This window comes from Aulonocara sp. 'chitande type north' Nkhata Bay, linkage group LG6 (assembly GCF_057382095.1).
Source record: "Aulonocara sp. 'chitande type north' Nkhata Bay isolate Kocher_YH1m ecotype deep benthic linkage group LG6, A_spYH_male_GT1.1, whole genome shotgun sequence".
Taxonomy (NCBI): Eukaryota; Metazoa; Chordata; class Actinopteri; order Cichliformes; family Cichlidae; genus Aulonocara; species Aulonocara sp. 'chitande type north' Nkhata Bay.
This window is the reverse complement of record NC_141349.1, coordinates 4,876,046-4,896,655: the sequence shown is the minus strand read 5'-3', so window position 1 is coordinate 4,896,655 and position 20,610 is coordinate 4,876,046. Positions and strand designations below refer to the sequence as shown.

Genomic DNA, 20,610 nt, shown 5'->3' with positions numbered 1-20,610 from the left:
TTTTCCCCTTATTTTAGCTGTATGAGATGTAGAGACTAAATGGAAGCCCACTGATACCTGATTGTCCCTGAGCAGGTTCTCTGTGGAACGATTAGATCGTGAGGGGATGGGAGGAGGAATGTCGGACCCAGAGTAGCTCTTGTCTATGGCGGTCTCACCACCTAGAAAAGAGAAAGTAACTCTAACATCCGTGGGACTTTGTTTAAACAATTTTCTATCTCCCAGATCTCATTCCTTCTATTCTCAGGTCTGTCATTTGTACATGGATATGAATGCATGGATAGACTATCTTTAAATTAGGTTTTCAGTGAATGTCTCAATGTCTCAATGAATCAGCATGCCTGAACGTTTATGTGTCAGATTAGAAATGTAGTAACAAATGATTGTAAAGGCATAGAAAGTTTAAATCCTCTTTCTGCAAAAGGTAAAACAGAAACAGGACCTAACTGACCTGAGTTGCGGCAGCTTAGACTCGACATGCGAGGCAGAGTGGAGGCATGCTCGTAACCCCTACTGGATTCGGAAAATGAGCTTTCCCAGTCAAAGATCTTGCTTGTTTTTAAGGTGTTGAAACCTGTGAGGCAGAGATCAAGTAGAGTTTTGGTACTAGAAATAGAAGTGACTAACTCAGACTCAAATAGTGTTTCAGCATGCTAGGACAGACTCAAAACATAGAAAAATATATTTCTTACATCACGGAAACATGTACCTGAGGCTGGTTTGACAGGCCTAGGAGGTGGCTTCAGTGATGAATCAGCCATGGGCAGGGTGGCAGTGCCATCTGGGTATGCTGGCTTCACCAGAATCTCCTGGCGGACCGGCACAGGTGGCCCCTGAGAGCTTGATGTGGAGGATGACTGGATGTACGGCCCCACCGCTGCCACTCTGGAGCCCATGCTATATTGTGGGGCTGTACAGTCTGAAGCCACCTGGAGTGAGCAGAAATGTTTGACTGCTGCAGCCTTTTCGATCAGTACTTGTATATTAAGCAAACAACAACAAAGCAAAAATAAATGTTTTGTACAAAAAACAAACAAAAAAAACTTGAAATTGTAGAAATCTACTTTTGCTGATATTTTTTTCCTATATAAACTCACTGGCTGGTTCTCACTCTGCTGCAAAGCAGCCTTTTTCTTCCAGAGCCGTTCCCGGAGTTCAACCAACCGACGGTCCATCGCAGCTACTTCCAAGTTCCTTTTGTTCAAGCTGTCTCTCTGCTGCTGCAGCCTGCCACTATGATCCTGATTCAGCTTGTTTCTTAGCTGTTTGGAAAGGAGGGGGTGAGAAGTCAAAGTATGATTGAAAACCAACAGAAAAAATATTGTCTAGAATAATTTATTAGACACTAGGTTTAACCTCCTAGCAACTGTAGCTGGAAGTACTAACAGTGTGAGATAGAGGTATGTACAGCCTGATATCAAATCACTCCCTATATCAGTGGTTCCCAAACTTTTTTTGCTAGGCCCCCCTTTGTTTTATAAGAAAAATGTTCATTTAGTTTACATTTAGTAAACAATTAAACAAATACAAGTAACCTGCAATAAATTACAGGTAGTAATAAAATACACTACTAACTCTTTTACGCTACATCCACACCTGGGTTTGGCTGTCGGAGGGGTGCTTTTTTGAACTGCAGGTCCTTGAAGGGTAATACAGTTTGAAGCTGGAGGATCGCTATATTAATATCCGAGAGAAGCTAGCTCCCCTAACTAGTGATGTGCAATACCACTGATTTCCTTTCCAGTCCGATACCAAGTAATATTCAGGGTGGTATCGACGATACTGATCCGATACCGATACTTTGTACAAAAACGTATTTTATTTATTGTATCTCAAATTATAGCGTCATAATGATTACAGGACATCAGATTACTTGTTCTTATCACTTAATAATGCAGAGTTCATCATATAGAAATAAAAAAACTGAAGTTGTGCACTATTTGAACACCTTGCCTGCCTGCAGCACTAAAGGACTCTGTGAGAGACGTCTGTCTCGCCCTAGCAGCACCTGTCCCGCTCCTCCTCTTCAGTTCGCCTCAGCATACGCTCGTCATATTCTGTGAGATGATTTACTCTGAGGTGTTTGACAAGTTTAGTGATGTTGCCACAACCATACATGCCAACCCTCCTGATTTTTCCGGGAGAATCTCGAATTTCAGTGCCCCTCTTGAAAATCTCCTGGAGACGCCATTTTTTCCACCCGGACAACAAAATTGAAAAACCATATCGCAGAATTCATAGCGCGGCCAGCCAATTCCAGTTTCCAACAATGGCAGCAGCAACTTAGTTTTAATATTACTCTTATTTCTCTTTGTGGGTCGCAAAAAAGCTTTTGACATATTTTCAGGTGAGAATGTAGCTGTGTAAACTTCAAATATCTGAGCCGACCGACACATCGTTTTCAAACCCCCGCGGTCTTTCACTACTCAGGTTAAACATGATATATAAGTCACTTTGATAACTTAAAAATTTTATTGTTTGACTTTTTCAGTGTTTTATTTGTTCGTGAGTAAATCGGTTTGGCTGAAATTAAAGTTATTAGATTAGATTAAATTAAATTAAACTTTATTATTCCCTCGGAAGGGTTCCTCCGGGTTTTCACACAGCTGAATAAACGTCAAACAGAAAATGATTAAACAGAAGTGTGAGACGGTCGAGAGTTTACGCCAGCGCCCGGTTATATTTTAGATAGCAAGGAGCAGACGGCAGAGTTTCACTCCACCGAGGGAGCTCGTGACGTACTACCCGGCTTTCTTTAGACCGCGAAGGCCGGGTCCTCAGGTGGAAGCAGCCTCTGAATTTGGACACCCCCGCTGTTTCCGGGCCGGCCAATAATAACGGTGACATTTAACGTATTTTATCTGAAAAATAAACACTGTAAAATATATTTATCACCCTAAATTACTAAAATATCGATATTTTAATGTCAGAATCGATTCTAGAACATAAGTGATTGGTATCGGAGGAACCGATATTTCAGGATCGATCCGCACATCACTACCCCTAACTTTCAGTAGCTGTTGAAAGGATAAAGTTGTGGTATATCAGTGGTTAGAAATACCATTATTACTTTGGGATTAGTTTAACACAAAGTTAGTGCTGATCTGGGAACATTGCTGTGAGTCACAGTGCGCAGCCTAAAGGTCCTTTCACATCGGCGGCAGCATGTGCTGCTAATGCTAACTAAAGGCCAAGGATCCAGAATTTGTTGCGCTGGCTGTTGAGCTCTGTGGGTTGTTGCAGCAGCTCTGCCTGTACTAGATGCACCTGCTCCTTGTCGTTTCTATCTCTGACTTTATGTCCTCTACAAGAGTTTGTTTGTTTTTTGCTGGTCCTTCAAATGTTCAGTAAAACATGTATGCTAATTCATAACGAAGAATGCTTTGTAACTATCCCCACTAGTGAAGACTGTCATTTCCACAACACTGCCCCCCCTCCCCACCCCGAGGTCCACAGCGCTGTTGAAAAGGCTCTGGAGGTCCCTGTATTAAGCACGTAAACCTGTGACACAAAAATCACCAAACTCGGACCACCACAGACTGTTTTCCTTCGTGGTGATGAAGGAAAACGCTGGGCTGGCATGTAAAAGGGCATTTATTCCCTTCAAGGACCTGAAGCTCCATAAAGCACCCCTCCAATAGCCAAACCCATCTGTTCTCTGATTGGATAGTTAAATTTGTGATTGACATGACATTGGCCAATCAGATGAAAGGAAGAAAAATAGGGTCAAAATTCGTACTTGTAACTTGAAACTTGAGTGCAGAGTTTCACGTGTATTTTTTGCTCAGTCTACACACAAATCTTTTTTACACACACACAAATTCGTTTTACACATACAAATCCTGATTTACAAATACTAAATATTTATGACCACAATTTGAGCCCATATACACTCAACAAAAATATAAACGCAACACCTTTGTTACTGCTCCCATTCCCCATGGGATGGACGTAGAGACCTAAAATTCATTCCAGATACACAATATAACCATCCCTCCCAAACAGTGGTCACAAATCAGTCCAAATGTGTGGTAGTGGGCACATCTGCTATATTGAGATAATCCATCCCACCTCACAGGTGTGCCACATCAGGATGCTGATCTGACATCATGAGTAGTGCACAGGTGTACCTCAGACTGCCCACAACAAAAGGCCACCCTGGAATGTGCAGTTTTTTGCGCTATTGGGGGTCTGGGGACCCAGAACCGGTCAGTATCTGGTGTGACCACCATTTGCCTCATGCAGTGCAACACATCGTCGCATGGAGTCTATCAGATTGTCAATTGTGGCCTGTGGAATGTTGGTCCACTCCACTTCAATGGCTGTGCGAGGTTGTTGGATATTCGTGGGAACTGGTACACGCTGTCGTATACGCCGGTCAAGCACATCCCGAACATGCTCAATGGGTGACATGTCCGGTGAGTATGCTGGCCATGCAAGAACTGGGACATTCTCAGCTGCCATCTGCCCTGAACAATGTGAACCATGATTCATCCGTGAAGCGCACACCTCTCCAACGTGCCAGACGCCATCGAATGTGAGCATTTGCCCACACAAGTCTGTTACGGCGACGAGCTGGAGTCAGGTCAAGACCCCGATGAGGACGACGGGCATGCAGTTGAGCGTCCCTGAGACGGTTTCTGACAGTTTGTGCAGAAATTGTTTGGTTGTGCAAACCAATTGTTCCAGCAGCTGTCTGGGTGGCTGGTCTCAGACGATCTTGGAGGTGAACCTGCTGGATGTGGAGGTCCTGGGCTGGTGTGGTTACACGAGGTCTGCGGTTGTGAGGCCGGTTGGATGTGCTGCCATATTCTCTGACACGCCTGTGGAGACGGCTTATGGTTGAGAAATGAACATTCAATGCACGGGCGACAGATCTGGTTGACATTCCTGCTGTCAGCATGCCAATTGCACGCTCCCTCATTGCTTGTGGCATCTGTGGCATTTTGCTGTGAGACAAAACTGCACATTCCAGTGTGGCCTTTTGTTGTGGGCAGTCTGAGGTACACCTGTGCACTACTCATGATGTCAGATCAGCATCCTGATGTGGCACACCTGTGAGGTGGGATGGATTATCTCAATATAGCAGATGTGCCCACTACCACACATTTGGACTGATTTGTGACCACTGTTTGGGAGGGATGGTTATATTGTGTATCTGGAATGAATTTTAGGTCTCTACGTCCATCCCATGGGGAATGGGAGCAGTAACAAAGGTGTTGCGTTTATATTTTTGTTGAGTGTAGTTGGTCATTATAAGAAGTGTTTGTGAACTAAACATCAAGAATGTGGGATACTGTTTGTCCGTGATTTGGAGAGCCCAGTTCGTGCTCCCGACACAGGGAAAACCAATTCTACAGGGGAGGCCTACCTTGGCCTTGTGCAGGTAAAGCCAAAGGGAAGATATGTTTCACCATATTTTCTAGTCTTTGGCTTGGAAGGCAGTTGGTTTGGAAACATATTTGGCGATGTTTCATACCCTGCTTTGCGTATGTGTGGAAGCCCCGCCAAAAACCTGTCCATTATGCTACCATGCCCCCCCCCCTGCAATGGCTCTGCACCCCCCCTCCCCCTCCCCAGGAGGTGGGCCACACACTTTGGGAACCTCTTCTTAAGTCTTAAGTCATGACACACTTCTCTCCCCAACATAAGTTGCCAATATATGTTAAAAGTATTGGTATTGGATTGATACCAAAATATACTGCACAGCACTACAGACAGGATGAGAGTGCAGGAATGTCTTAAAGACATAAAGACCTGGATGGCCACTAACTTTCTGCTTCTTAATTCAGATCAAACTGAGGTTATTGTAGTCGGCCCTGAAAAGCCTAGAAATATGGTATCTAACCAGATTCTTACTCTGGATGGCATTACCTTGGCCTCCAGTAACGCGGTGAGGAACCTTGGAGTCATTTTTGACCAGGACATGTCCTTCAACGCACATATTAAACAAATATGTAAGACTGCTTTCTTCCATTTGCGCAACATCTCTAAAATTAGAAATATCCTGTCTCAGAGTGACGCTGAAAAACTAGTTCATGCATTTATTACTTCCAGGCTGGACGACTGTAATTCATTATTATCAGGATGTCCTAAAAACTCCCTGAAAAGCCTTCAGCTAATCCAAAATGCTGCAGCAAGAGTCCTGACAGGGCCCCTTGCTGCAGGCCCCTCTTCTGTGGAACCAGCTTCCAGTTTGGATTCAGGAGACAGACACTATCTCTACTTTCAAGATTAGGCTTAAAACTTTCCTTTTTGCTAAAGCATATAGTTAGGGCTGGACCAGGTGACCCTGAATCCTCCCTTAGTTATGCTGCAATAGACATAGGCTGCCGGGGGATTCCCATGATGCGTTGGCATTGAGTTTTTCCTTTCCAGTCACCTTTCTCACTCACTATGTGTTAATAGACCTCTCTGCATTGAATCATATCTGTTATTAATCTCTGTCTCTCTTCCACAGCATGTCTTTATCCTGTCTTCCTTCTCTCACCCCAACCGGTGGCAGAAGATGGCCCCGCCCCTCCCTGAGCCTGGTTCTGCTGGAGGTTTCTTCCTGTTAAAAGGGAGTTTTTCCTTCCCACTGTCGCCAAAGTGCTGCTCATAGGGGGTCATATGATTGTTGGGTTTTTCTCTGTATCTATGAAGCGCCTTGAGGCAACTTTTGTTGTGATTTGGCACTATATAAATAAAATTGAATTGAATTGAAGAGAGGTTAGATTTAAAGGTAAGGACTGCTCAGTGACGTTTGATAAACTGCAAATTTAAAGCTTCCATGTGACGTCATAATTTTAATCACATATGATGTGTTTTGATAAATTATGTATTTTCATTTTGCAAAACAAACAAAGCTATACTAATTTTGTGTTATTCAACTGTTGCATTAAATTACTGCATTAATGTAGTGAACAAGCTTTAAGCTGATGACGCTTGGGTTCATTCAGTGAATTCCAACTTTATACTACCTTGTGTCAGTGTAAGGGATGGATATCAGCCAAGATAGCTTGTGAAACTGCTTACATCGTGTTGAATTCAGTTGTGTAAATCCACAAAAAGCAGGTCAGCTGATAACAGCGACACGGAAAACCTACTGAAGCTTACATGAAAAATGACTGTGATTCTTTTCCCTATGCTGAGCTACTGCACAGATCTCAGGGTTCCCCCACCTGCTGAATCCCACTCTAACTCTTGACTCATTGTACTGTTTAGGTGTGGAGACAAAGTCACCGTCTACAATGTGGGCGACAGAAAATAGCTATTTGTTTAAAAGTCTGTAAAGTCTGTACTTTTGCCACCTCTGAACATAACAACAACCAGTGGCTACTTTCAGCCATGTTTCACATCTGTATTGGCTTGTTGTAAGCCTGTTTGCTGGCTTGTTTGCAAACTTCTATATAATTATCAATTATAATTAGGGTTTAGGGTTAAACAGAACAAATGCAATGATGGAGTACTCAAGAAATGTTTTTTCTATGATGTATTAAGCACTTATCACTATTTCTGACACGCTGAACTTAATTTAAAGAAAAGAGTGCAAGAGGCTTTCATTTATATCATTTTATTTTTTCCATTTATTAGGCTAGGATAAGACCATAGTCCCCCGTTTATCAGGTAGGGAATTTTGCTCCCCTGTCACACCTGATCATAAGTGATAATGAGAAAACATACTGGATGCTTTAATTTGGTTTTCATTTACAGGCCTCCCCAACCTGCATGCACCCATGTGATTACAAATACAGAAAAACCCTGATTAACCGTACTCTCTTCAGCGATCCTGCACACAGTCATTATGCCTCCAAAGAAAGGCAGCACCCACCATCTGAGGCAAACAGAAGGAGCCACAACTGAAAAACTAAGGTATGGAAATGACAACTTTCTACGCAGACAACCTCAAATATTACTGTCGGACTGCCTCTTACTCTTACTGCCTTTTTATGATTACAAATGCTACAGAAACAGAAAATATATTTCCCTCCACAATACAAAGTAATTTGTGTAAAGGCATAACAGTATCATCGATATCTTCACTCTCTCTATTAGGTAGAAATATGATTTTATGTCTGTAGTTGATTAATGTCAAGAGATTTTCACATTCATCAAAGAACGCTGAATGACAAATTTTGCTATAAAAATCCGATATATATTTATATCATACTGTAAAGAAAGCAGAAAATATGGCAAACATTTAATTTAATTGTAGAACAGCAAAGTATAATTTAATATTAGCAAGAGAAATTCTCAGCTGACATCTCACCTGCAGTTCTTTGTAGAGACATTCCAGCTCAGCTGTAGAAGACATGTTGTGGTGGTGCGGAAGAAGAGGAAGAGAAGGCTCCAGACTGTTGCTCCTCAGTCCCTCCAGCTGGTTGCTCAGCTCCTCTACCCTCGCCACAGCCACGAGCAGCTCTGTCTGCTTCTGATGGAAAAGGCTGGTCATCTGCTCGATCTCCTCCACTGCAACACAATCATATCATTGCAGTCCTTAATTGATCCTGGTGTCATCCCGCAGTACCCTGCACTACTTATTTAAAGATAACCATTACACTCATTTTCAGTTTGAATAGGTTTTTTTAAAACCTTGTACTGGGCATACTCTCTTGCTGTGGATGAAAGTACAGACATGATGGACATTGCACGGCTGGCCATCTTCATCCGTGGAGTGGAAATATTGGACATTAAATCGATGCACGGGACAACGACAGGAAAAGACATTTTTGAAAACGCATGTCAAAGTGTGACCGACATGAAACTGCCCTGGGACAAACTCGTTGGACTTACAACAGATGGAGCGCCGGTGTTGTGCGGTGAAAAAAAGTGGACTCGTCGGCAGGATGAGAGTAAAGATGCGCAAGGAGGAGAAATGTACCGGTGAGTTAACAGCATATCACTGCATCACACACCAGGAAAGGCTGTGTGGTAGAGTCCTAAAAATGGAGCATGTAATGATCACCGAGTTAAAGGTTTGAATCACCGTCAATTTCAGTCTTTTATGTAGGAAATAGATTCAGAGCTTGCTGACATTCCTTATCATACAGAGGTCCGTTGGCTGAGTTGGGGAAAAGTTCTCAATAGAGTTTTTGAGCTCGGCAAGGAAATCTGTCAGTTCATGGACACGGCATGTATGATGCAGTGAAGGCGTTTGAAGTGAAGCAGTCACAAATGCACCAGTGCAACTTGCCTCATGTCAGGTTTATATTGTTGATTGTCATTTATGCTTAGCAATATTTAACCATATATGCTTAGAGGTGTATAATCGATTGTGTAGTGATACGATGTGTGATCCTTAGGAGTCTGCAAAGACTTCCAGAGTGTTCTGGCATTCACACCACATCCTGGGAGCATGGGAGAGGGCGTACCTTCTCTTGTTGTTTTATGGTAGGATAAACGTAGCCATGTCATTTTTAGTCTAAGTGCCTTTTGTTTAGATGAACTGCTGGACTTACAGACCAGCAGGTTTAGGGAAGTCATTTATGGGGTCACACACTGACCCCACACACACACACACATACTTACACAACGCACAGGCAAGGTACTCTTTGTGTGTATGTATACGTCATGTGTTAATGAACCTATGTGTATTCATGTGAGCTCAATAAAGGAACAATGTTATGGGGGAGCGGACGAGAGCGACTGGGGTCAAGCGAAGGAACGGCGCTTGTCGTGGTTCTCTCCCTCATGCATGAGTAACACGAAGAACTTTGCCTACTTGTGTCTTGCTTTTGCTGTGTAATCAAATTGTCTTGAACGTTCCAGCAAATAGGTTCAAACTACAAACCTATCACCTCACTTTCCCTGTTGCCAAGTAATGTTGAACCAAGTCGGCGCACTTTGCTGATAAACTGAGCGCACTGCGCACTGAGTATGCCCGGCGCTTTGGTGACTTTGAAGCACAAAAAGAGAATTTCGAGCTGCTTTGCAACCCATTTATGTGGAAACTGCACCTGTGCAGATTCAGATGGAGCTGCAGTGTAATGATACACTCAAGGCAAAGTACCACACTGAATGGCCCGCACAGTTTATTAGTTCCATTCCTGAAGCAACGCCTCAGCTACATGCGGCTCCAACCTTGTGTTTGCTTTCATTTATTTTTTCTGGGGTTTTGGCAGCATGTTCATATTTCTAACTTGCATAATTTTGACAGGATATATTTTTATGAAGAGCAAAATATTTAAAGTTTATTTTTTTCTGGAATAATATTCCTGTCTGTTTTTATTCATATTTATGTTTAAAAAACATTGTTTTAGTGTTCAATAAATGTTTATCTTGTTTGGCCTGCGACCTAAAGTGTGCCTTAAGTTTTGGCCCCCTGTGCAATTGAGTTTGACATCCCTGCTGTAAACCATAAAAGGTAGTATTCATTTTTTTAATCTGATGATGGTGTTTATATAGCAGTGTCGACGTGCTGTTTAGCATTCTTTTCTGTCATTTGAACACTGCGAGCAGTAGCTTCTTTGCTGTGGCATGCTGGGGTGCATGCATCAAAGAGAAGGACGCAAACAGACTGAACAAATTCAGGAAGGCCGAGTCTGTTTTTGGCATGAAGTTCGCCACGGAGGTGGTGATCTTTGACAAAATGCTTGCAAGACTGCAGGCAATCATGGACATGGACCCCCTCCATAACACACTGGACAATCTGAAGAGTAGTTTCAGCAACAGGTTCCTTCAACCTCGCCTGTCTGAGTTGTGGTACAGGTCTTTCCTTCCCGCTGCTATCAAACTCTTCAGTCAGGTCCACACATGTGGAACGGAACAAATCACATCTCAGTGCACCCTCTCATTTTTGTACACCATGACATATTTGCACATACTTGTCCTTTTATATTTATATTTATACCTATCTCTATATTTATCTTAACATTTATCTATCAATATCTCTGTTTCTGCACTCATTTTCTTTGAAACTGAATTTTCCTCTGAGATTAATAGTTTCTCTGATTCAGATTTACCACGTATATTCGGTTAAAATTTATGTAGTCAATTCCTATCAGAAAGCATTTTTCTACACATGGTTCTGGATGATGATTAGTAAAAGCACATATCCCTAATATGGTCATCTCAATCACACCATCATGAACAGTCACATTCTGTTTTACTTAAATTTGTCTTACACTTTACTTTGTTCTGTTTCCTGCTATTTTTGTGCCAGGCCAGTGTTCAGTTAGTCAGTCTCCTCAGTATATATACCGTCACAACAATCTTAAGCCAGACTGTACTCTTTGCAGTAAAGCTTTCCAGTAATTCCTAGTATTCCTTGTGTTGCCTACTACTATCCTAACTGATCTGATTTAGAGTATTTCATTGACTTTTCCTGTTGCTTGCGTTACTTGGATTGTTTGCAACTGATTTCTCATGTATGACCACGGCCTGTACTGGTATACCTGTCACAGCAGATGGCCCCGCCCCTCTCTGAGCCTGGTTCTACTGGAAGTTTCTTCCTGTTAAAAGGGAGTTTTTCCTCCCCACTGTTGCCAAAGTGCTGCTCATAAGCGGTCATTTGATTGTTGAGTTTTTCTCTGTATGTATTTTTGTAGGGTCTACCTTACAATATAAAGTGCCTTGAGGCGACTGTTGTTGTGATTTGGCGCTGTATAAAAGAAAATTGAATTGAATAACAACTTGGACGGTTGAATTTTATTTAGAGCCTCTTCTCCTTATACGTAACACCAGCTGCCTGTAAACCTTTTGTTTAAGAAGGGTAGCCAGTCAAAAGAAAGTTGACTTACACCACGAGTTTGGGATTGAAAATGAACAGTGGGGCGCCAGTACCTCTTCTTTAGCTTTTCTGATAGTCAGTGAACAGAAATATAGAGTTGGATATGAGAATATTAGCTCCCATTTAAAAAAATCCCAAGTTTATTTTAAAAAATACAAAAATTAGACTATTTATGAAACGAAAAATGTCTTAAATAGTTTTCTAATGTTTTTCCCATGTTGATGTTTGCCCCAAACTAATGTGCCAAACTTGTCGGTGCATTAGTGCTTCATATTGATTTTATACAATTAGGCCCAGGAATATGTGACACATAAAACAGTTCAAAACTAATGTTTTGGATAAGAATAAAGAAGCTCTGCAAAATGTTACAAAGCCTATGTAGTCGCATGGCTCACTGACCTAGTTTGCTATTACTTAGGCGTTTCTGTTCCACCTGACCCTTTAGGGCCCGGACTCGTCGCAGTTTGGCCTCCTGGTTATGCGCATTCTCCCTGAGCTGCCACAGCCGCTCCTGTTCTGACGCCTCCTGTTGCTGCTGCTGGTGATCCTGCAGTTTCAGGAACCGTAGCTGCTGCTCCTGCAAAACACAATGCTTTTCAGGTCTTTATCATATCATATCATGCTAAACAGCTACACCGATTTCTTCCTGATATACTTTAACTGGAAGACATGAAACATTGACTTTTTTATTTTTATTTGAATTTTATTGAATTTTATTTTTTATTTTATTTGTATTCTTTCACTTATTGTTGCATGTGTGTTGTTGCTGCCTGTGTTTGAGTAATTTCTGTAACTGTGAGACATCTGCTGCTGCCTATCTTGGCCAGGTCTCCCTTGAAAAAGAGGTTTTTAATCTCAATGGGATCTTCCTGGTTAAATAAAGGTTAATAAATAAATAATAAATTTACAGTACATCTTGTAAAATATATCTAGCCATTCATATGAGGTATAGAAGGCTTGTGTAGTCACAGTCGAATCATGTACATCACTTTAGTATGAACATTAGTCTCTGTTTGCACAGAGCTTTGTTTGGTATACTAGTCCAGGGGGCAAACGGAGTACAAGAAGTAGTTAATAAGCATCCATAGGCAACTGCAAGAGGTTATTGTGAACTGCATTTAAAATAGTATCAGCATCAATATAAGTGGTAACACCAGTAGTAGTAACAGTAGTAATAGTTGTGTATGGTGTGTTTTACCTTGGAGGCCAGCAGCTGCTGCTGAGCACTGATCTGCTGCTGCTGTCGGGTTGCCAGGTCGTGCAGCTCATTCAGCGTCATGTCCAGACAAGGAGCTGAAACCTGTAACGCAGATACAGTCAGAGTTCACTTTCACACAGACAGAAATACTAAAAGACACATTACACTGTCCAGCTGTCACAACCTTCATGCATTTTAAGGTGCAATGCACAACTTTCTGTTCAGCCATTTACGGCAGCGGTCCCCCGAGCCATGGACCGGTACCCGTCCATGAGTCGTTTGGTACCCGGCTGCGAGAGTTCAGGCTTGGATGTGAAATTCATGGTTTTCAGGGTTTTTGTCGGTTTTTAGCATTATTCTTTTTATCGTTTTTATCGTTAACTTGGTTTCTCTGGGTCTTTTCCCGTGCGTTATGAATAAATCTTCTTTTTTTTAGTATGGGTACTGGTTTTATTTTGTTGCATTTATCTGCGACACCTTAAAGGCCGGTCCATGAAAATGTTGTTGGACATAAACCGGTCCGTGGCACAAAAAAGTTTGGGGACTGCTGATCACAGAAACTCAAAATGCAATATCTATGAATGTGTTTGAAGGGATTCATGTTAGTCGGTAATAAAAATGTAAGCCAAGGCAAAACACACTGATTTATTTTTATCAAAATCACAGTAAAAGTCTCTCACCCCATTCTCCAGACATCTCTCCAACGAGGCTTTCACCTGGTTTCTCCTCATCATCTGATCTGCAGCCCTGGATCCAACTGGACACAAAACACAGTAAATACTAATGAAGAATTTAATCATTTTAGCCATGCTCTACTGCCTATCCAGTGTTGGTGCAGAAGATGGTCAGGATAAGCCAAGATTGACAACAATGTATATAAACACATAGTGAGTGAAAAAGGTGAATGACGATAAAATACTAGTGCATAATAATAAGCCCCCAGCAGCCTTAGTTACTCAGCAGTCAATTGCTGAGTAACTAAGGGAGGATTCAGGGTCACCTGGTCCAGCCCTAACTATATGCTTAGCAAAAAGGAAAGTTTGAAGCCTAATCTTGAAAGTAGAGATAGTGTCTGTCTCCCGAATCCAAACTGGAAGCTGCTTACACAGAAGAGGGGCCTGAAAGCTGAAGGCTCTGCCTGCCATTCTACTTTTAAATACTCTAGGTACAACAAGTAGGCCTGCAGTGCGAGAGCATAGTGCTCTAATAGGGTGATATGGTACTATAAGGTCATTAAGATGAGATGGGGCCTGATTATTCAAGGCCTTGTATGTGTCAAGATTCTGGGTCATTTGACCCAGCGTTCTTAGTTTTCCTGTGTTCCTGTGTCATGTTAAGTTCATTTGTTATTCTATGGGTCCTAAGTTGTTCAGGTTAATTTACTGGATTTCCTCTCGTGTCGTTATCCCCCTTTGTCTCCCTCTGTGTGGCCGTGTATATAGTGATGTGAGCTATTGTGTTTTGCTCATACTCCTTGTGCTCTGTGTTTTCCTCTTTCCATCATGTTCTCTCTCTCTCTGCTTCTCTCGGCTGTCTCTGTGTACTCTCTGTGTTATGTTTAAGGTCCGCGTCTTGGTGTCAGAATTTCGTGTCCTCCCCCACTCTGTTATGTGTAATTGTCCTCAGCTGTGTTCCCCGTGTGCTTCCACTTCCCTCGTTACCTTCTGTGTACTTATGTCAATGTCCCCCTCTGTTCTGTGTGGCGTCGTCCCCTCACTGTGTGTTTCCTCCGCGCTCCTATGTCCTTGTGTTTCCAGTGTAGCTCCCTCGTGTCTCTGGTTTTTGATTTGAGTTTCTTGTTTATAGCTCCTTGTGTTTAGTTTAGTACCTATGTGTTTTTCCAGCAATAAAGCTGCCGTTTTGAGTTCATCCCTCCCCGCGTATGACTCCTGTGTTTGGGTTCTATTTCCTGCCAGCCACACAGTGAACCATGACAGTATGTGAGGAGCAGGATTTTGAATTCCATTCTGGATTTAACAGGGAGCCAATGAAGGGAAGCCAAAACAGGAGAAATCTGTTTCTAGTCCCTGTCAGTACTCTTGCTGCAGCAATTTGGATTAGCTGAAGGCTTTTCAGGGAGTTTTAGGACATCCTGACAATAACAAATTACACTAGTCCAGCCTGGAAGTAATAAATGCATGAACCTTTCAGCATCCCTCTGAGACTCTTTAAGGGCCAAGTACAATAAGCTCAGTTTCATCTGAATTTGGAAGCAGAAAACTAGTTGTCATCCAGGTTTTTATGTCTTTAATGCTGTCTTTAATACTTTGTATACTGCATGTAAAGAAGCATGTATAATCTAAACAGAATTGGTTCTAGCACTGAAGCCTGTGGAACTCCATAATTATCCTTAGTGTGTGAAGAGGACTCTCCATTTACGAGAAAAAATTGGAGTCTATTAAACACATAAAGACCTGGATGACCTCTAATTTTCTGCTTCTGAATTCAGATAAAACTGAGGTTATTGCACTTTGGCCTAAAAATCTTAGAAATTTGGTCTCTAACGAGGACTCCCTCGAAGAGATTCTGGCAAACCATCAGACGACTCAGGAGGGGAAAGCAGTGCTCCACCTGCAATGTGTATAGTGCGGGTGGAGCGCTGCTGACTTCTGACTGAAAACATAGTCGGGCATTGTAAGGAATACTTTGAGGACCTCCTTAATCCCACTGGCACGTCTTCTGTGGAGGAAGCAGAGTCTGAGGGGGACGACTAGCCTATCTCCGGGGGCGAGGTCACTGGGGCAGTTAAACAACTCCTTGGTGGCAGAGCCCCTGGGGTGGATGAGGTCCGCCCTGAGTTCCTGGAGGCTCTGGATGTTGTAGGGCTGTCTTTGTTGACATGCCTCTACAATGTTGTGTGTAGATCAGGGGTGGTTCCTCTGGATTGGCAGACCAGGGTGGTGATTCCCATCTTTAAGAACGGGGACCAAAGGGTGTGTCCAACTATAGGGGGCTCACACTCCTCAGCCTCTCTGGGAAAGTCTATGCCAGGGTGCTGGAAAGGAGAGTCCACCCGCTAGTCGAACCTCTGATACAGCATTAACAATGCGGTTTTCATCCTGGTCATGGAACACAGGATCAGCTCTTTACCCTCTCAAGGATACTTGAGGGTGCATGGGAACTTGCCCAACTAATCTACGTGTGTTTTGTGGACTGGGAGAAGACCGTGTCCTTCAGAGTGTCTTGTGAGAGGTGCTTCGGGAGTATGGGGTGTCTGGTCCATTGCTTCAGGCCATTCGATCCTTATACAACCGTTGCAAGAGCTTGGTCCGGATAGCCGGCAATAAGTCGGACTCATTCTTGGCCAGGGCTGCCCTTTGTCACCGATTCTGTTCATAATTTTTATTTGACAGAATTATGAGGTGGTGAACAGCTTTTAGTTGGGTGGTCTCAGAATCTCATCTCTGCTTTTCACAGATGATGTGGTTCTGTTGGCTTCATCGGATGATGGCCTCCAGGTCACACTGGAACAGTTCGCAGTTGAGTGTGAAGTGGTGAGAATGAGGATCAGCACCTCCAAATCTGAAGCCATGGTCCTCAGCCAGAAAAGGGTGGAGTGCCCACTCTGGGTCAGTGACGAGTTCCTGCCCCAAGTGCAGGCATTTAGGTATCTCGGGGTCTTGTTCACGGGTGACGGGAAAAGGAAGCGAGAGATCAACAGATGGATTAGTGATGCGGACACTAAACTGATCTGTCGTGGTGAAGAGAGAGCTGAGTTTAAAAGCGAAGCTCTTGATTTACCGGTCGATCTACATCCCTTATGTACCACAAGATGTGGATAGTGACCGAAAGAACGAGATCACAGATACTCGTTCTGTGAGCCAGTCACCCTTCAGAGAAAGGGTGACTGGCCTCTCCCTTAGAGATAGGGTGAGAAGTTCTGCCATCTGGGAGGGGCTCAGAGTAGAGCCGCTGCTCCTCCACATCAAAAGGAGCCAGCTGAGGTGGTTTAGGCGTCTGATAAGGATGCCTCCTGGGTGAGGTGTTCTGGGCATGTCCCACCGGGAGGAGGCCCCGGGGCAGACCCAAGACATGCTGGAGAGATTATATCTCTCGGTTGGACTGGGAACGCCTTGGTGTTCCCCCAGACAAGCTGGAGGAGGTGGCTGGGGAGAGGGAGGTCTGGGCTTTTCTGCTTAGATTGCTGCCCTCGCGACCCGGCCCTGGATAAGCGAAAGAAGATGGATGGACGAACGAGTGAAAGCAAAGTAACCTACAAGATACACTGTGCTCATTCGGACCTTCAATAGTGCCAATATTTTCTGTATATACACTGTCAAGAGAATTAGAGGAACACTCACCTTTTTACTTTTCAAACACAAGCATCTGTACTTGTGAAAAATGTGAACAATGTGTGTTCTTTTGCCACCTCTGTATATCAACTAATAGATGGATAGAGGTATATCTGTATATTTACAAAGGGGATACACCAGTACTGCCACTCCACTGAGTTAACCACAGGATCCATACCTGCCATCAAAAGTGAGAGGATGGATACTGTCTATCAAATTCTTCATAATTAACATTCAATTGATTACTTATAATTATAAATTAGCTTAGACCTAAATGTTGTACCTAAATCATAACCTGTACTGTAGTTACGGCTGTTTGGACATTTTAATTTTTTCTTTTTAAATGTTATGAGTGCCAAATAGTACTGAGACTGTTCTGGTGGTGTGTGGTCCTTTATTAAATGGTAAATGGCCTGTATTTATATAGCGCTTTACTAGTCCCTAAGGACCCCAAAGCGCTTTACATATCCAGTCATCCACCCATTCACACACACACATTCACACACTGGTGATGGCAAGCTACATTGTAACCACAGCCACCCTGGGGCGCACTGACAGAGGCGAGGCTGCCGGACACTGGCGCCACTGGGCCCTCTGACCACCACCAGTAGGCAACAGGTGAAGTGTCTTGCCCAAGGACACAACGACCGAGACTGACCGAGCCGGGGCTCGAACCGGCAACCTTCCGATTACAAGGCGAACTCCTAACTCTTGAGCCACGATCGCCCCATAGTAAATAACATAGTATGTCAGTTTTTTAATTACCTTTAGCCATTAAATTTCTTTCTTACCTGATTCTCGTCCAGGTGCTCTTTGGTGACGGAGGAGATAACGTACCTCTCCCCTCTGCTGTCCTGATCGCTGCAACACCTCCAGCATCTGTTCTCCATCTCCAACAACACGTTCTGATTGATTGAAAAAAAGCATACAACGTTAAAGAATATAACATTAACCCTTTGTTACAAAAAGAGATGGAATTAATCAATCATGATATAATTACACTATAGGGCCAAAAACTATGTGTGAAACTATAGTTCTTATCACCTGACCTGAAAGTCACATTATGGCTACTTTTGAGATATAGCTACAACCATATCAGTGTTTGTGTATTTGAGGTTCACGTGAATGAATACCGCAATTCATTATTATTATTATTAGGTCACTACTAGCAGTTTGGATATCTACTTGACACAAGAAACTCACCTGAGCCTCTCAATATCTCAGCCAGATAGCAGTCAGACTCGCCAGGCTCCTTGCAGAGCTCCACCACATCTCTGCACAGTGTCTCTGGTGTGATGGGGACTTCACTAAAGTGTTGGTTATTGTTGCTGAGGTACACAGTTAGGAACATCTACAATTACAAAATACATTTTGGTAATAAGAATTCAGGGTTCAATTTCACGTTGTTTCAATAGACTACCTTTAAATTAGGAAGACTGTCATCAATGACAGTAGCTCACTTGAAAAGCAGGATGAGAGATCCGCGTCACTGATTTACAACTGTGAGCTTGTGTATTACTGGGTCTGTACCTTAAAATAATAAAGTACCTTGAGGCCAATTTTGTTGTGATTTGGTGCTATATAAACAAAACTGAAATTGAATTGAAAGGAACTGAGCATCAACAAAGCCTTTTTTATATTGTCATAAAATATAATTATTGCAAATTTTCTTAAAATATCGTGATATAATTTTGAGGCCATATCACCTCCTTCTATAAAGGAGGCACCCTAATCAGATGCCAGAACTACCTCAACTGTCCTCTTGCAATGTGGTTGAACGGTCTACTTCCTGCATGACCAAAAGCTTCACTCTGCTACTCAGACAACCCTTGGATGAGGTTCATTCTGCTACTCATGCTCATATGTTTTGGTTAGTACCCACTCATAAGCATAACCATAAGTAAAACTCAACCAGTAACATCATAAGATCGCCAACCTCACTTTCACAACAGACCTGTACAACATCCACAAACTTAAAATAGTTCCAAGGGCTGTCAGGTTTCCAATGTTCTGTTTAAAGTGTTACAACCAAAATCATTGGAATAGTCCGTTAACAGACTGTGTTCAGTAAAACAGCATGCAACATAACAGTTTCACTGAAAACAAAACCTGCCCTTTTTACCTTTATTGCAGCTTTTGTGCTATTTACAACTATTACAGATATTTGTGGACAGAACTCCCATGATGCAATGAGCCATCTGTTACTCCAGCAGGGTAGGCCCACAGCCAGATTACTTCCCACAGCCTGCCAACCTGCGTGGATGCAGCACTCAGCACTTTTCAGCCTTTACTTATCCTGTGAACTAAGCACTAACCAACAACATGCTCAAAGGCTTATCAGAGCTTCTTCTAAAGGTTCCCATCCACAAAGCTGGTCTAAGGATTAAAATCTTCAACTTGACATCCCTGAGCTGGCTTTTCTCATTTTGCACAGCTCTTTCTGCCCTGATTTCTGTTTTATTCATTCCAGTCAATGTGGTCTGAAAAAAGCTCAAAAGAACAAAAACATATATGATGCATATGCCAACAAGATATAAAAAGGGAGGGACTGAGCATTCAAAAAAGACAAAACAGTATTTTAAGCTAAATGCTACTGCAATGGAGGTGGAGTCACACTCTTCTACCACAGAGTAAATATGAAGAGAAATGAAGCAAGTGTAATCTTAAAAGAAAAGCATGGAAATAGTGTTGTGCAGGTTAAGAGTGTCAGAATCATGAGTTTGAAGCTGGAAATCGAATGTCAGTGCTGAAGTTAGAAAGGCATGGTTGAAATGGTTTGGACATATATAGAGGAGGGATAGTGAATATACTGGACAAAGGATGTTTGAAGATGGAGCTTCAGGAGCCACCAACCTTCCAATTAGTAGATCACCTGCCCCACCTCCTGAGTTACAGCAACCCCCAAGAAGTTCATGGATAAAAGAGGGGGTGGTGTGACAGAAAAGGATGCCAGGGATAGTGTGAGATGAAGGCAGATGATATGCTGTGGCGACTGGTGACGGGAACAGCCAAAAGAAGAAAAAGAACAAGTCCAACCATGTTGTGGCTTACCATGTTTTTGAAAATTGTATATAGTGACCTAATTAACAATAAGATCACTATATCATTATTGGTAATAATATTATCATCTACTATTGATAAGGATAAATATAAATATACTAGTATTCATTTTGCAAACATGTGTGTAAGTTTTCTAAGTCAGTCAGGCTTTCATTTGTTTGTACTCACATTTGTAAAGTTGTTTGTGAAGTACAAATCAGCTATACAAATATTGATAAAATTTGGGTTTGTGCATGAAAGTTTCAATGCATGATTTATGCACACTGTTTGTGAATAAGGGCCAATGTATGCTTGTGCCATCATTGTGGTGGAGGCGTGGTCCCTGGCTCAGCTGCAGGGGGAGGGATGGC

At 42.6% G+C, this 20,610-nt stretch overlaps 1 protein-coding gene across 2 annotated transcripts in view; it reads right to left on the bottom strand.

Moving 5' to 3' along the window:
* LOC147327099 (apoptosis-stimulating of p53 protein 2-like) overlaps positions 1-20,610 on the bottom strand; it is a 36,982-nt gene that overhangs the window by 7,519 nt on the left and 8,853 nt on the right. For both annotated transcript variants that reach the window (XR_015129795.1, XM_086294709.1), the window contains exons 2-11: positions 18,404-18,551; positions 17,992-18,105; positions 13,589-13,665; positions 12,909-13,010; positions 12,110-12,287; positions 8,252-8,451; positions 1,098-1,262; positions 710-929; positions 452-574; positions 58-161 (exon numbers count right to left, since the gene is read on the bottom strand). Coding sequence is in view for 1 of the 2 variants with exons in the window: in XM_086294709.1 (XP_086150835.1) it covers positions 58-161; positions 452-574; positions 710-929; positions 1,098-1,262; positions 8,252-8,451; positions 12,110-12,287; positions 12,909-13,010; positions 13,589-13,665; positions 17,992-18,105; positions 18,404-18,551 (1,431 nt within the window). In the remaining variant the exon portion in view is untranslated. The remainder of the gene's footprint in view (positions 1-57; positions 162-451; positions 575-709; positions 930-1,097; positions 1,263-8,251; positions 8,452-12,109; positions 12,288-12,908; positions 13,011-13,588; positions 13,666-17,991; positions 18,106-18,403; positions 18,552-20,610) is intronic.